Source organism: Papio anubis, chromosome 2 (assembly GCF_008728515.1).
Source record: "Papio anubis isolate 15944 chromosome 2, Panubis1.0, whole genome shotgun sequence".
Lineage (NCBI taxonomy): Eukaryota > Metazoa > Chordata > Mammalia > Primates > Cercopithecidae > Papio > Papio anubis.
In genome coordinates, this window is record NC_044977.1 from 92,952,890 (window position 1) to 92,970,076 (window position 17,187).

The 17,187-nt window shown below is 38.4% G+C and overlaps 1 protein-coding gene across 5 annotated transcripts in view; it reads left to right on the forward strand.

The window, feature by feature from the left end:
* SMARCC1 (SWI/SNF related, matrix associated, actin dependent regulator of chromatin subfamily c member 1) overlaps positions 1-17,187 on the forward strand; it is a 198,865-nt gene that overhangs the window by 107,594 nt on the left and 74,084 nt on the right. For all 5 annotated transcript variants that reach the window (XM_021934459.2, XM_031663388.1, XM_031663391.1 and 2 more), the window contains 3 exons: positions 3,266-3,325; positions 11,315-11,573; positions 12,260-12,421. In XM_021934459.2, coding sequence (XP_021790151.1) covers positions 3,266-3,325; positions 11,315-11,573; positions 12,260-12,421 — 481 coding nt within the window. The remainder of the gene's footprint in view (positions 1-3,265; positions 3,326-11,314; positions 11,574-12,259; positions 12,422-17,187) is intronic.

Consider the following 17,187-nt stretch of genomic DNA (forward strand, 5'->3'; position numbering starts at 1 on the left):
TAATGGAAGAATAAAGAGTGCTAGAAAAAAGGTCAACATGTGAGTCAGTATAAAAGACATCTTCTGGCCACGCACGGTGGCTCACGCCTGTTTTTGTTAATATAAAATTCAGATCCAAGAAAAACCTATGGTTACAGAAAGTATATACTAGTCTATACTTACTTCTGTAAGTATATACTTTTGTGAGTGTATATACTTCTGTAAGACTAGTATATACTTTTGTGAGTGTATACTTCTGTAAGTATAGACTAGTATATACTTTTGTGTAAAAGACTAGTATATACTTTTGTGAGTGGCTATCAATTTGAGGTTTAAAGGAGGGAGCCTTTTGGGTTTTGATTTGAGTATTATTACATTGTCATATAAGTTAAATTGTATCAAGTTTTATACTAATTTGTGTATTTTATTGTATATGTATCATACCTTCAGAAATACAAAAGAATTTTTTTTTTTTTTTTGAGACTGAGTTTGCCCTTTTCTCCCAGGCTGGAATGAAGTGGGGCGATCTTGGCTTACTGCAACCTCCACCTCTGTGGGTCAAGTGATTTTCCTGCCTCAGCCTCCCAAATAGCTGGGATTACAGGTGTGTGCCACCACACCTGGCTAATTTTTATATTTTTAGTAGAGACAGGGTGTCTCCATGTTGACTAGGCTGGTCTTGAACTCCTGACCTCAGGTTATCCACCCACCTTGGCCTCCCAATGTGCTCACATTACAGGTGTGAGCCTCTGGGCCTGGGCTTTTTTTTTTTTTTTTTTTTTTGGAGACAGAGTCTTGCTCTGTTGCGCAAGCTGGAGTGCAGTGGTGCAGTCTCAACTCCCTGCAACCTGTGCCTCCCGGGTTCAACCGTTTCTCCTGCCTCGGTCTCACAAGTAGCTGGGACTACAGGCACGTGCCACCACGCCCAGCTAATTTTTGTATTTTTAGTGGAGATGGGGTTTCACCATGTTGGTCAGGCTAGTCTCAAACTCCTGACCTCAGGTGATCCTCCTGCTTCAGCCTCCCAAAGTCCTAGGATTACAGGCATGAGCCACCACACCCAGCTTTTTTGTATTTGTATTTTTATTTTTTTAAAGAGAGGACATCTCACTGTGTTGTCCTGGTTGGTCTTGAACTCCTGAGCTCCAGTGATCCACCTTTTTTGACCTTCCAGAGTGCTAGGAATACAAACATGAGCCACCAGGCCCAGCCTAATAAAAAAAAATTTTTTTTTTAAATCATATGGAAGCTTCAGCAATCATTTTGTGGGCTCTGATGAGGCTTATGTTGTAGAGCCAGTTGTTATCAAGAGAGGAAACAGGCTGGGCATGGTGAAACCCTGTCTCTACTAAAAAAAAAAAAAATACAAAAACTAGCCAGACATGGTGGCGGCCGCCTGTAATTCCAGCTACTCAGGAGGCTGAAGCTCAAGAGTCGCTTGAACCCAGGAGGAAGAGGTTGCAGTGAGCTGAGATCACGCTACTGCACCACAGCCTGGGTGACAGAGCAAGATTCCATCTTAAAAAAAAAAAAAAAGAAGAGGAAGAAACATTGACTTAAGTCTGTGGGGCAGAAAAAATTCTTTCTACACTTTGTGGCTGAGAAGTGGAGAGATGGTTGTTGAGGACCTTCCCTATAAATAAATGTCTGGGTCTAGGTTGTAGAGATCTTCCTTATGTTTGCTCAGGTTTTGTTTCTCCAGAATTTAGATTAGATGTTAATGAATTTTGTTCTTCTTGGGGCTCCAAATCTGATTGGTGATTACCTCTGATTTTGGTTTTTTAAAAGAACCTTTGGTTATCTTAAAGTAATCCTTGGGGATCTCAGCTGTATATTCTGTGTTATAGATACAGGCATCTTTTCTTCCTCACAAAGCCATACTGTAGGAGTTTAATTATTAATTCTGCAATGCTTAGGTCAACTTTTTATTCTTTATTAAAAGACTACTTATTTTTGATGCATTATTTGTTTTTTCTTTTTGCAAGTGAACAGGGTGTGTCAGAATGCTATGAATTGAATGCCCCAGAGATGTAGCAAATCAGGGTTTAATTTTGTTGTTGTTGTTTTATTTTTGTTTTTTCTTTCTTCCTTCATACAGAATTTAATTTTTTCATGCACTGTGTAGCACTATTGCACTAAGAGATTTAATTATCTAAACTGAGAAACTATTGACATATACAGGAAAATCACAGATTGTAGAAATGTTTATTTATTAAATGGTAATCTCTCAAAATAGAGTTTTGAGAGAGGGAAATATGTTAGAATGTATATTTTGAATTAGTAATGTTTATAGCTGCATGATAATATCAGCTATACTACAAATCAAGTCTCCTGAAGATGAGTGAATGCAGCAGGGTATGCAGATCAAGAAATATAAATTAATCGATTAAATTGTAGTTTTTACACAAGCCAGTCTCACTTTTCTTATACTCACATTGTCACATGAATCATAAACTATAAGGGACTCACATGGAAAAGGTGATTTTGAGTTTACGGACTCACTTGGAGGTTCTTTTATATTTGAGAGATGTTTTAAAATGAGATAGTATGGACTTACTGCAGTTGGAATCAAGAACCTGTCAGTGTTTTATGTCTGTAGTACATCTGATCCTTGAATCCTGGAAGAAGTACTGTCTTTAAGTTATTACCAAGATGTGTGTTATGTTTGTGTATTACAGCTCATTTATGGTATGCAGTAAATTAATATGCCTTTTTAGCTTGCTAAAGATACTGGTAAGTATCAAAATAATAGAAATAACATATCCAAATAGTTATGGGTCCTTGTTTGACAGCAGGAAGTCTTTTTTGGTTTTTGTTTTTGTGTTTTTTTGAGATGGAGTCTCGCTCTGTTGCCAAGGCTGGAGTGCAGTGGCGCGACCTTGGCTCACTGCAACCTCTGCCCCCTGGGTTCTCCTGCCTCAGTCACCGGAGCAGCTGGGACTATAGGCAAGAGCCACCACACCCGACTAGTTTTTGTATTTTTAGTAGAGATGGGGTTTCATGGTATTGGCCTGGCTGGTCTAGAACTCTGACCTCAAGTGATCCACCCACCTTGCCCTCCCAAATGCTGGGATTACAGGCGTGAGCCACCGTGCCCAGCCAGTCTTTGAAATAAGCCAGCATTTCTTTTAGAAGTTTAGGCTCCTTAAAGTGTTTTATTCCTGTTAGTCAAAGACTTATGTTGATAGTTTGTATAACACAATCACCTGAGCTTGGAAAGTAATTCTACTGAGCTCCATATTCAACTTTAAAAATGAGCAAAAAATTTCTGATTTTGTTTCCTTAGAGTAAAGGTGCTAGTGCTGGAAGAGAATGGACTGAACAGGAGACCCTTCTACTCCTGGAGGTAAGCAGATTAATGCATATGGGATGTGTGCTAAGATTCTATGACTAGCATTTTATTTTGTTTTGTTTTATTTGGAGGCAGGGTCTTGCTCTGTCACCCAGGCTGGAGTGCAGTGGCCTGATCATGGCTCAGTGCAGCCTCTACCTCCCAGGCTCAGGCGATCCTCTTACCTTTAGTCCTGAATAGCTGGGACTACAGGCATGTGCCACCATGCCTGGCTAATTTTTGTATTTTTTGTAGCAATGGGCTTTCACCATGTTGTCCAGGCTGGTCTCAAACTCCTGGACTCAAATAATCCTTCCACCTTGGCCTCCCAAAGTTCTGGAACTAAGGCATGAACCACTGTGCCTGGCCTGTGACTAGCATTTTAAATTCACCTTTAGTATTCTGTTTTAAAAAGTGTCCACTGGAGCTCAAAACTAAATCACACATGTGTTTTCCTTTAGAACAGCCATCATGCTTTGATAGTTGATACTTAAATCCTTTTCTGTATCTCCCATTGATAGTACAGAATTTTAAAACTGTGGAGTTAGATATTTAGACAATTAAATTGATAATTTTTATAGATTCATCGAGGATGTTTAAGTGAAGCTAATTCCTAATTGTCACACACTCACAACAAAATAAGTTGTGAGTGTGTGACAATTAGGAATAAAGTGACTACTAAGACAATTGGTGTCATTGCCTGGATTTATACTAAGATGTCGCCGCTCCTTTTGCACCATGAATGCAGATGTCGACATAATGAAAAAGACAGTAGTGCCTTAGTATTATCAAGGAAATTGTTTGACATCACAGTCCTAAAAGAGCCTGGTGCCCTCTGGGTTCCCAGACCACGTAGAGTGGACTTGGTGACATTTTGGTTGCTGTACTGCTTTGATTTGGTTTTTCAGGTTGTTCCAATTGTTGTAATTACTGTAGAAGTATCCTTGGTGCATCAAACTATTTTCATTTCTTTTTTGCATTCCTCTTTTACTTTTTCTTGCTGTTTTCTCCTTCTCCCCCAAACCTTGTCTTTCTCTGTTGTGATCAAAATCAAAACGATCCCGCCGGGCGCGGTGGCTCAAGCCTGTAATCCCAGCACTTTGGGAGGCCAAGACGGGCGGATCACAAGGTCAGGAGATCGAGACCATCCTGGCTAACACGGTGAAACCCCGTCTCTACTAAAAAATACAAAAAAAACTAGCCGGGCGAGGTGGCGGGCGCCTGTAGTCCCAGCTACTCCGGAGGCTGAGGCAGGAGAATGGCATAAACCTGGGAGGCGGAGCTTGCAGTGAGCTGAGATCCGGCCACTGCACTCCAGCCTGGGCGACAGAGCGAGACTCCGTCTCAAAAAAAAAAACAAACAAAAAAAAACAATCCCTAGTTGTGTGTTCTTTTGCCTCTACTTTAATATGTTCTCATATGCCCATTCAGTATCAGTGATATGCAGAGAGCTTTGCTGACTCACTGTTTTCTTATTTATTTAACTATCTTTCCTATGGTACTGACTGACTCACTTTTAATTTCAGGACTATTTTGTATAGCCATATCTACTAGATTTTAATATTAATTAAAATGAATCGTGTTTTCAGTACTTGTGGGTGACTGTAAACACACTTTTGTATTGCTGTTTTGGAATCTTTGGGCTCTGGAGAGAAAGTAAGTTATATAACAATGACTGGGACAACAATTGTTCTTGTTCTTGCTGCACTTTGACGCTGAAACTTTTCTCCTTTTTCACATTTAAGATTAGTAGGTAGTAAAAGTGAGGTAAGAATAACTGAACTACTGTTTAAAGACGTCCGGTGGGGTGGCTCACGCCTGTAATCCCAGCACTTTGGGAGGTCAAGGCGGGTGGATCACGAGGTCAGGAGATCGAGACCATCCTGGGTAACACGGTGAAACTCCGTCTCTACTAAAAATACAAAAAATTAGCCAGGCGTGGTGGCAGGCGCCTGTAGTCTCAGCTACTTGGGAGGCTGAGGCAGGAGAATGGCGTGAACCCGGGAGGCGGAGCTTGCAGTGAGCAGAGATCACGCCACTGCACTCCAGCCTGGGCAACGGAGCGAGACTCCGTCCCCCAAAAAAAACGAAAAACAAAACATCCAAGAAAACCACAGTATTCTTACACAATAGTGCATTTTCTCTCTTGCAGGTGGAATCTGTGCAGTGTTTGATTTTTCTTTTAAACTTGCAATTCAGTCAACAGTAATTGTGATTACACAAAGAGAAATAAAAGACTTCTCCACATCAGTTTTTACCTCTAACATCTTCCATTTATATAGTTTATTTAGAGATACTCAATAGCTTAAGAATATGAAGTCACATGAGTATTTTTAAATGGATTTATAATCAAATATCGTCTCTTTCTAATACATTGATAAATCTGGTAGACTCATTGGGGTTTGCTGTTTTCAAAATAGCTTCGTACTTTTTTTTTTTTTTTTTTCCCCAGACAGGGTTTTACTCCCTTCCCCCATGCTAGTGTGCAGTAGCACAATCTCAGTCCACTGCAGCCTCAATTTGCCGAGCTCAGGCGATCCTCCCAGCTCAGCCTCTCGAGTAGCTGGGACTACAGGTGTGCACCACCATGCCTGGCTAGTTTTTTTGTATTTTTAATAGAGATGGGGTTTCAGCATGTTGCTCAGGCTGGCATACTATTTTATTAAACAAATATACCACACAGGAAGCATTCCAAATATTTTTTGTATTCTTGAGCCCACCGCTTTGATTTTTAAAAGACCTTGTTTCATAAAGTCTTTTATCAAAGCACAGTTTTTGAGTAAATGCTAAAGGTTAATATCTGGTCATGTTCATTTCTTTGTTATCTTATTGTAAATATTGGAGGCAACATTTCAATTTTGGAAATAGTCAAAGTGGAATGTATACAATAGATGAAGGAATGCAGTTTGAAAAAGAAAGATCTTTAATTGGTAGAAATGAAGGATAATGTAAGATTTTATATTAACTTTTTAAAAAGAAATTACTGTGTAAGATCAAGATGATGACGGCTTGTTTGAATAAGACTTCAGTTGTAAAAAGGTATGGGGAATTTCTACTTGAAAATGTGTCATTAGAATGAGTAGGCATATAAAGTCTGAAGTTTGAGGTGAAAAAGCAAAATAGCACAACAACAAAAAGAAGCTACAAAAGACCACCACAGTCTTTATGGAAGTTTGAAATTCTGTTGTTAGAATCAGGGCATCAGAAGGAAAGAGAGATAATGGAGCCACTCTATTCCACAGTGATTAAGGTGATTAAGGCGATCAGAAATTTTTTTTCAAATTAATATATATGTACATACATATCTATATATTTTTGCACATACTTATTTAATATAGAGGCAGGGTTTTGCTATGCTGACCAAGCTGGTCTTGAACTCCAGGTCTCTAGTGATCCTCCTGCCTCAGCCTCCCAGAGTGCTTGGATTACAGATGTAAGCCACTGTGCTGGGTACACAGTTTCTTTTTTCTTTGAGACGGAGTCTCACTCTGTCTTCCAGGCTGAAGTGCAGTGGTATGATCTCGGCTCACTGCAGCCTCTGCCTCCTGGGATCATGCGATTCTCCTGCCTCAGCCTCCCCAGTAGCTGGGACTACAGACGCGTACCACCACACCCAGCTAATTTTTGTTATTTTCACAAGACACAGGGTTTCACCATGTTGGCCAGGATCGTCTCGATCTCTTGACTTCGTGATCTGCCCGCCTCAGACTCCCAAAGTGCTGGGATTACAGGCACAAGCCACCGCGCCTGGCCTTCACAGTTTCTTTAAAGTTCACAACTAATTGCCCTATTCTTCCTGTTCGTTTGTAATTATTCCTGGGCTTTAAAGTGACAAGACTTGAATTTGTAAGCTCACTGATTCTCCCTTGATAACTCTAGTGTTTGTCATGTATGCTTTGCTTTCTCATGGTATTTATTTTCCCTTAGATAATTAATAGACATAAAGGCTATACCTGGAAATAAAACTTATAATTTATTAACATTTATGTATCACTATAAGAGTTTCTCTCTTTTTTCTTTTTTGAAACGGAGTCTCACTCTGTCACCCAGGCTGGAGTGCAGTGGCATGATCTTGGCTCACTGCAAGCTCTGCCTCCCGAGTTCACCCTATTCTCCTGTCTCAGCCTCCCAAGTAGCTGGGACTACAGGCGCCCGCCACCAAGCCCGGCTACTTTTTTTGTAGTTTTAGTAGAGACAGGGTTTCACCATGTTAGCCAGGATGGTCTTGATCTCCTGACCTTGTTATCATCCCGCCTCGGCCTCCCAGAGTGCTGGGATTACAGGCGTGAGCCACCGCACCCAGCCTTCTCTCATTTTTTTATGCCAGCTAAATTACAGGAAACATAGCATTAGAAGATATTCAGTAACCAACATGCAAGATTTCCTCACAGTGTGCATGCACTTTACATACTTTTTCTTGATACGCAACCCAGGAAATATTTCATTCTATGTACTTTTGAACTACACTAAGAGGAATAGTAAATCTTCTATTAAAAAACTTTTCTTAAGGACAGAGATGTTCAATCTTTTGGCTTCCCTGGGCCACATTGGAAGAACTGTCTTGGACCACACATAAAATACACTAACACTAACAATAGCTGATGAGCTTAAAAGAAAAAAATCCCCCAGAAAATCTCATAGTGTTTTAAGAAAGTTTATGAATTTGTATGGGTCACATGCAGCGCCATCCTGGGCCACATGCGGGCTTGGATAAGCTTGGTTTAGGAGAAGCCTTTTTTTTTTTTTTTAATTAAAAAATAGTCAGCCTTTTTACATTTGAGAGCCTTGGCAAAGTCAGATTTCTTTTTTGGTTTAGTTCAGTTTCCTGTGGTTTGAGTTCAGTAAACTTTATTAGGTATTGTGTGTCGGACACTATGACAGACACTGCATGTTGAGATCTATAGGACATAGTCTGTACCTTTAAGGAATTCATAGTCTACTAGGTGACAGAGAAAGATAAAACATAAAGCTTGAATGCAGAATTCCCAACTTTATGATTAGAGGTATGTCCAGAGCACAAGAGCTGTACAGAGGAGTTGCTTTGCAAACAGACCAGGTAGATAAGACAATGAACAGCCTTCTGGGAATGGTATAGCTGTGTTGGTCCTAAAACATGATGTTTCCAGTGCAGAACAAATGGTTCATAGGCACAATACCTAGTAGGAATATATCAGTGGGACCTGTGTATTCTTGAAACAAAAAGAGTAGGGAATAGGGTGGGAGAAGTAGGCAGTGTCCTGATCATGTTTGGCTTAGTTTCATAAGATAATGACACATAATGAAATAGTTTTAGGCAGGAGAGAAAGAGTGTTTTACGTAAAACATATTTCACTCTAGCAGCTTGGAGAAGGATGAAATTAAGTATAAAAAGGTAATTATAAGAATCAATTTATGAGGCCGAGATGGAAGGATCACTTGAGGCCAGAAGTTGGACAGCAGCCTGGGCAATATAGCAAGACCGTGTCTCTAAAAAAAAAAAAAGAGAGAGAGAGAGAGAGAGAGAACGTATCCAGGTTGAGTGATGATGAAGACCTGAACCTGGGTTATGGCAGGATGAATAAAGCTGTTTTGTAGTATTATAAGATACTTACTAAAAACCTTTAATTGAACCTTTAATTGAATCATTCTCCTTCCTGGCCAGTGTATTCTCTTTTGAAAACATCTCTTTATTTGCCTCTCTTATTAACATTACTCTCAGTTCCCAGGCTCAGACATTTACTGATTCTCAACTCTGTGCTCTTCTGGATGCTGATTCTTGCTTGGATTTTGTATCTCAGAAGGTTCCCCAACTCCACCTTTATTCTGGAAAAAAAACTTGGTGAACTTTCTTATTGTTCCCTGGCGAAAGGAACATGAAAAAATATTTTTAAAATAAAAACTTCATTGGAAAAGGGCTTGATAGAGCATGCCTAGAAAATCCCTATTTATAATTAGAAACATAATACAGCCCCAGTAGATATATTTCTACTTCCATGGACCTGCGTGAGATAGATTTATTTTTCTTTTTTCTTACAATCTGGGTCTTTCAAAAAGTAATTCCTTCTCAAACTACCTGAGGTTACTGAATATCCAGAGGTCACTGAATATCAAGAGGAAACCTAGAATTAGCCTAGTGTTTCAAGGGATTTAATGACTCAGACCGTTTGCTCTCTTGGGTTTTGAGAAGTCCTATACCATTCCAGCAGAAATGAAAGCCTGAGCAGCAGTTGGAACCCAGAGTTAAGAATTAATTGATGGCCAGGCACAGTATTTCACACCTGTAATCTCAGCACTTTGGGAGGCTGAGGTGGGAAGATTGTTTGAATTCAGAAGTCCGTGACCATCCTGGGCAATATAGTGAGAACTCATCTCTAAAAATTAAAAAAAAACAAACAAACTTTGAAGTAAAATAATTAACTGAAAAAGTAAAACATGGAGACAACTATTGTTATAGAAAGCTCAATCTCACAGTGTAGATCAGCAAATTAGGCTCTAATGCAAGGTTTTTCAGTTGGAGCATTCAATATTGACATTTGGGCTAGTTTTGTTGTTGTTGGAGTGGAGGGTTCATATATGTTTTACAGCATATATGGCCCCTCCTTGTTCTTAGATACCAGCAGCACTTCCCCAGTTGGGTCCACCAAAATGTTTGCAGACATTGCCAATGTCCTCAAGGGGGCAAAAATTACTCTTCATTGAGAACCTTGGTCCTGGAGAGAATGGTGTTAGAGTAGCAACTTCAGTATGCCACTAAATAAATTCTTGTTATCCAATTAATTCCTCAACTTTCTTAACACCACATAGTTGTGGTTTTCTTTCTACTGTTCTATCCATTTTTCCCTCGGAGACCCCTTTTAAACTTTTTGTTGGTTTCTTTCAGGATTTTCTCTGAAAAAATAATAAATTATACAAGTAGAAATGTATGTAGTTTATAAATTTTAGAATCAGTTTTATCAATTTCTACTAAAAAGAAGCCTACTTGGAGTTTGACTGGAATTGTATTGAATCTAAAGTTCAACTTGGAAATAATTGGCATCTTAATACTGAGACTTCTGGTGAATGAACACAATATATCTCTTCGTTATTTTATTTGGGTCTTTTAGTTCTCTCATGTTTTACTCATTCCAGTCTGTTACTCTTATACATTCTTTATTATGTTTATTCCTCCTCCTAAGTATTTAATTATGCTATTTAAGACAGGGTCTTGCTGTGTTTATCAGGCTGGCCTTGAACTCCTGGGCTGAAGAGATCCTCTCGCCTGAGCCCCCTGAGTAGCTGGGACTACAGATGTGTGCCCCCACACCCAGTTTTTATGTTACTTTAAATACTTTTTTTCTTCCTGTTTAAAATTGTTCATTGCTATTATATATGGATATATAGTTGAGTTTATTGCCCTTCTATCCTTTGACTTTGCTCAGCTGTTTAGTTTTAGTACTTTTTTTTATAGCTTCCTTGGAATTTTCTATATAAACAGTCATGTCTGTCTGTATTAGTAAAAATATCAGCCCTCCCTCCCTCCCTCCCTTCCTTCCTTCCCTATTTTCTTTCTTTCTATCACTCTTGCCGCCCAGGCTGGAGTGCAGTGATGCAATCTCGGCTCACTGCAACCTCTGCCTCCTGGGTTCAAGCGATTCTTGTACCTCAGCCTCCTGAGTAGCTGGGAGTACAGGCACACACCACCATGCCCGGCTAATTTTTGTATTTTTAGTAGAGATGGAGTTTCACCATGTCATTGGCCAGGCTGATCTCGAACTCTTGACCTCAGGTGATCTGCCTCCCAAAGTGCTGGGATTACAGGCGTGAGCCACCATGCTTGGAATACTTCTTTCTTTATAGTATGCATGTCTTTTATTTATTTTTCTTGCCTGATTGAAAATAATATAAGGAAAGCCATCAAATCTTTCTATTTATGCTTAACTATTTGCATTAATTTTTTTTTTTTAAAAAGCTATATAAAGAACTTCTAATATTACACATTACTTTCTTGTTACTGGACATGAAAGCATCTGTTTTTTTCTGTTTTAGGCCCTGGAGATGTATAAGGATGATTGGAACAAAGTGTCGGAACATGTTGGAAGTCGTACTCAGGATGAATGCATCCTCCACTTTTTGAGACTTCCCATTGAGGACCCATACCTTGAGAATTCAGATGCTTCCCTTGGGCCTTTGGCCTACCAGCCTGTCCCCTTTAGTCAGTCAGGAAATCCAGTCATGAGTACTGTTGCTTTTTTGGCATCTGTGGTGGACCCTCGCGTGGCATCTGCTGCAGCAAAAGCGGCTTTGGGTATGGACTTCCCTAAACCATCTCCTCAACAGAAAAACTCAGTTTATCTCAATTTGAATATTACCAGCCATTACATTCATTTCTTTTAACGTAAATAACAAAAATCAGATATTACCTGTGAAAAATACCATATTCTTTATGAAAGTATTACAAAATTTTTAAGTAATGCGTCTTAAAATTAAGAGCTTTAGGAATTGGAGGGACAGAGGTTTTTTATTGTATATTTTGTGATTAATTTATAATTTGGTATAACTAGCAAAGGAAGTCATTTGATATGCATGGGTTACACATTAATTATAACTAGAACTTCGTCACATCATAGAACTCTTTCTTGGTTTTATGGGTGTTTAATCCTTGCTGTTTTTGTTTTTTTGATTTATTAATCTAGTAAGCAAAGTTAAAATATGGACAGCAGTTTTGATTATTGCTGGTATGAGTTGAAAGATCTCTTATATCAAGGCTCTGTGATGTGTAGGATAAAATGTAGAGCCATAGAATTTCATTATTATTATTTTTTTAAATCTCATTTAGTCCTCTCATTTTGCTGGTGTAGAGGGACTGAGAGCCTGAAGAGGTTGCTACACCTAAGACAATAATATTGTGTTGGGTTTCCCGATGGTGGTTTTACACTGAAGCAAATTTTTGTGCAAAGTTAGATTGCTGTTCCATTTTTATTCTTGAACCAGAGGAGTTTTCTCGGGTCCGGGAGGAGGTACCGCTGGAATTGGTTGAAGCTCATGTCAAGAAAGTACAAGAAGCAGCACGAGCCTCTGGGAAAGTGGATCCCACCTACGGCCTGGAGAGCAGCTGCATTGCGGGCACAGGGCCCGATGAGCCAGAGAAACTTGGTGAGTCACTGCTGCTTTCAAGGGACAGGGTTAATATATGTTTGTATTCCTGTCAGCTTACTTAAGTAATTGGGTTTGCCTGCACTAAAAAGTAAGTACAATGATCAGTATAAACTTGTCTTTTAAGATTAGTACATGATTTGTTTTCTCTTGTCTGTTTCTTTTGGTAGCTAGAACTAAAAAAATTGTCTTGTAATTGTTAATGGTATTACAGTTGTGAATTATCTGGTTGCTGTTTGTAGATCCAGGTTTTGAATAGACAGATAGAAGAATACTGAAAGATGGATGGAACTGTAGGTGAAAAAAAAGAAATGACTTATGATTATGTTAATTTATATGTTGCTGAATGGGTTTCAGTTCATTGTTTTGTGGGTTTTCTTAGCTGAGGAGAAAATCCTGTAATATAAAATTCCTCATTTTAACTGCTTAAAAGTATAATAGCTTCTGCTCTATTTACAATGCTGTGTGTCTGTCACCACTGTCTAATTCCAGAACATTTTCCTCATCCCAACAGGAAATCACATACTTATTAAGCGGTCACTCCCCAGTCCTTTTGCTCTTCAGCTGTGGTACCCACTAACAATCTGCTTTCTGTCTCTATGGGTTTGCCTATTCTGGACATTTAATATAAACAGAATCATGTAATATGTGGCCTTTTGTGTCTGCTTCTTTGACTTAGCATGTTTTCAAGGTTCATCCATGTTGTAGCATCCATCAGTACCTCATTCTTGTCAGTGCTGACTATTTCTTTGGGTGGATATAACCAATTATATTTATCTGTCATATACCCAATTATATTTATCTGTCAATTCATGGACATTTTGTTTCCACTTTTACACTACTATGAAAAATGCTGCTATGAACACTTATATACAAGCTTTTTTGTGAACAGAGGGTTTTCACTTCTTTTGATTGGGTATATACCTAGGGGTAGAATTGCTGAGTTACATGGTAATTTTGTTTACCTTTTTGAGAAACTGCCAGCCTGTTTTTCATAGTGGCTATACCATTTTATGTTCCTACCCATAATGTATGACATTTCTAAGTTCTTCACATCCTTGTCAATACTTATTTTTCTATTTTTACCTTTAATAGCCAGTCTAGTGGTTTGATGTTGGGGTTTGTATTTGCATTGATGATTAATGATCTTGAATATCATGTGTTTATTGGCCATTTTTATGTCTTCCTTGGAAAATACCTACTCAGATTCATGCCCCACCCCCCCGTTGTTTTTTTTTTTTTTAGTAGACTTTATGTTTTAGAGCAGTTTTAGGTACATAGCAAAATTTGGTAGACATTACGGAGTTCCTGCATACCACCTGACTACCCCCCACATACACAGTTTCCCCCACGATCAATATCCCATACCAGAGTGGTACATTTGTTGATAAACCTACTTTAACACATCATCATCAACTGCAGTCCAAAATTTTAGTTTATTCTGTAATTGATTCTCACATGTTGAACCACCCTCCCTTTTTGTTGTTGTTGTTTTTTGGTTTTTATTTTGATAAATCCAACTTGGCCTTTGTAAATAATCCATTTAACATGCTATCAGATTCAGTTTGCTAGTGTTTTGTTGAAGATTTTTGCATCTGTATTCACGGATTGTTTGTAGTTTTTTTTCCTGTGATATCTTTGTCTAGTTTTGGTATTAAGATAATACCAGCCTCAAAGAATAAGTTAGGAATTGTTCTTTTTTTTTTTTTTTTTAAGAAAAGTTTGAGGAGCTTTGGAGTTAATTCTTCTTTAAGCATTTGGTAATATTTACTGGTAAAGCCATCACGTCCTGGGCTTTTCTTACTTTCTTGATTACCGATTCTGTCTCTCTTTTTCTTTTTTTTTTTTTTTTTTTTTTTTGAGACGGTGTCTCACTCTGTCACCCAGATTGGAGTGCAATGGTGTGGTCTTGGCTCAGTGCAACCTCTGCCTCCTGGGTTCAAGCAATTCTTCCGCCTCAGCCCCTGGAGTAGCTGGGACTACAGGTGCGTGCCACCACACCTGGCTAATTTTTATATTTTAGTAGAGACAGGGTTTCACTGTGTTGGCCAGTCTGGTCTTGATCTCCTGATCTTGTGAACCACCCGCCTCGGCCTCCCAAAGTGTTGGGATTACCGGTGTGAGCCACCGCACCCAGCCCTGATTCTGTCTCTTAACTCGTTATAATTCTACTGAGATTTAAACATTTCTTAATGAGTCAGTTTTGGTAGTTTGTGTCTTATAGGAATTTATTCGTTTCATGTAGACTATCTAATTTGTTGGCAAAAAATTTATAACAACAAAAAGGGGAAACAACTGGAATGTCCATCATCTGATGTGTGATAAGCAAAATGTAGTATATCCATACAATGGAATATTACTTGGCTATAAAAAGGAATGAAGTATTGACATATGCCACATCATGGATGAATTTGGAAACATTTGGTAAGTGAAAAGCCAGTGAAAATAGCCAATATACTATATGATTGCATTTATAAGAAAAGTCCTGAAGAGGGAAATCTATAAAAACAAAGTAGATTAATGGTTGCTCTGCATAGGTGGAATGGAGGATTTGGGGTTGATTGCAAAAGGATACCTCTTTGAAGTAATGAAAATGTTTTAAATTTTACCATAGGGATGGTTGCACGTATCTGTTGATATGCTAAATTTCATTGAATTGTACTCCTTCAATGGGTGAATTTTATATTATGTGAATTACATCTCAATAAATTGGTGAATTCTATATTATGTGAATTATATCTCAAAGCTATCTTTTTAAGTTCACAGTGTTCTCTCATAACTGTCAATAGTAATGTCCTCATTTTCATTACTGATTATAGTAATTTCATCCACTTGCTTTTCTTGTTTTAAAGTCAGTCCAGGTAAAGGCTTGTCAATTTTGTCTCTTCAAAGAACCAGCTTTTTTGTTTCATTGATTCTTTGTTTTTCTGTTCTATAATTTCTCTCCACTCTAATCTTCATTTTTTCCTTCTGCTTGCTTTGGGTTAAATTTGCTTTTTTTTCCTAGTTGTTTTAAGATAGTGTATGTTATTTGAGATCTTATTTAGTAATGTAGGTGTTTACAGCTCTATGAATTTCCCTCAGTACTGTTTTTGTGACATTCCGTAAGTTTTGATATATTTATTTATGTTTCTGTTCTTCTCAAAGTACTTTGTAATTTTTTCTTTTCTTTTCTTTTCTTTGTTTCTTTTTTTTTTTTGAGATGGAGTTTCACACTTGTTGCCCAGGCTGAAGTCCAGTGGTGCGAGCTTGGCTCACTGCAACCTCTGCCTCCTGGGTTCAAGCCATTCTCTTGCCTCAGCCTCCTGTAATCCCAAGTACCTGGGATTACAGACACCCACCACCACTCCTGGCTTATTTTTTTTGTTGTATGTGTGGTTTGTTTTGTTTTGTTTTGTTTTGTGTTTTTAAGTAGAGATGGGATTTCACTATGTTTGGCCAGGCTCATCTCGAACTCCTGACCTCAGGTGATCCACCCGCCTTGGCCTCCCAAAGTGCTGGGATTACAGGCATGAGCCATTGAGCCCAGCCCCTGTACTTTGTAATTTCTGTTGTGATTTCTTCTTTGACTCATTGGCTATTTAAGAGGATGTTATTGTGAATTTTCATAAATATGTAAACTTTAAAGATTTTCTTCTTTTACTGATTTTTAGTTACATTTCATTGTAATCAGAGAAGGTAATTTGTGTGATTTCCGCATTTTTAAATTAAGACTTGTTTTGTTGCCTAACGTGTGGTCTATTCCAGACAACGTTCTTTGTGCATTTGAGAAAAATATGTTTTCTGCTCTTATTGGATAGGGTCGTTCAAGTTGTCTACTTCCTTGTTTATCTTTTGCATAGTTCTCTCCTTTATTGAAAGTGGGGTATTGAAATCTCCAACTATTATTGTTGAATTATTCCTTCAGTTCTGTTTTTGCTTTATATATTTAGAGACTCTGTTGTTGCTTATATGTTTATAATTGTTACATCTTTTTGATGTATTGAACCTTTTATCTTTATAAAATGTCCTTTTTGTCTTATATAACATTTTGTGTCTTAAAGTCTATCTTATCTGATATTAGTATACTATTTCAGATGCTGTTAGGTTTCTGCTTACTTTTTTTGTTGTTGTTGTTGAGATGGAGTCTGCCTCTGTTGCCCAGGCTAGAGTTTAGTGGCATGATCTTGGCTTACTGCAACCTCAGCCTCCAACTCCTGAACTCATGTGATCCTCCTGCCTTAGCCTCTCGGGTAGCTGGGACTACAGGCACATACTGCTGTGCCCTGCTAATTTTTGTATTTTTAGTAGAGACGGGGTTTCACCATATTTCCCAGGCTGGTCTCGAACTCCTTGGCTCAAGTGATCCACCCACGTCTGCCTCCTAAAGTGCTGGGATTACAGGTGTGAGCCACGGGGCAGGGCCTGGTTTCTGTTTACACTGAATCACTTTTCTGTCTTGTTACTTTCAGTCTCTTTGTTTCTTGGTATCAAAAGTGATTCTTACAGACTGCATTGTCATCATTGTATTTGAGAAGTTGAAACTTAGATTCTACCTTTGTTTCTACCCTTCATAGCTATAGGACTTTCAAAAGCAGTTTACCTTTGCTAGTTAGCTCTAAATTGTCTCATCTGTAGAAGAAAAGGTATTATTAGATACTTTCTGTAATGTATTGTTTACTAGTGCTGTTTTATGATGTCAGAAAGGAGACATTTTTGCTATTAAGGACTTAATTACCTGTTTCTCTTTAATCAGTCTTAAAGAGAAGTGCAATTAATAAAGCAGC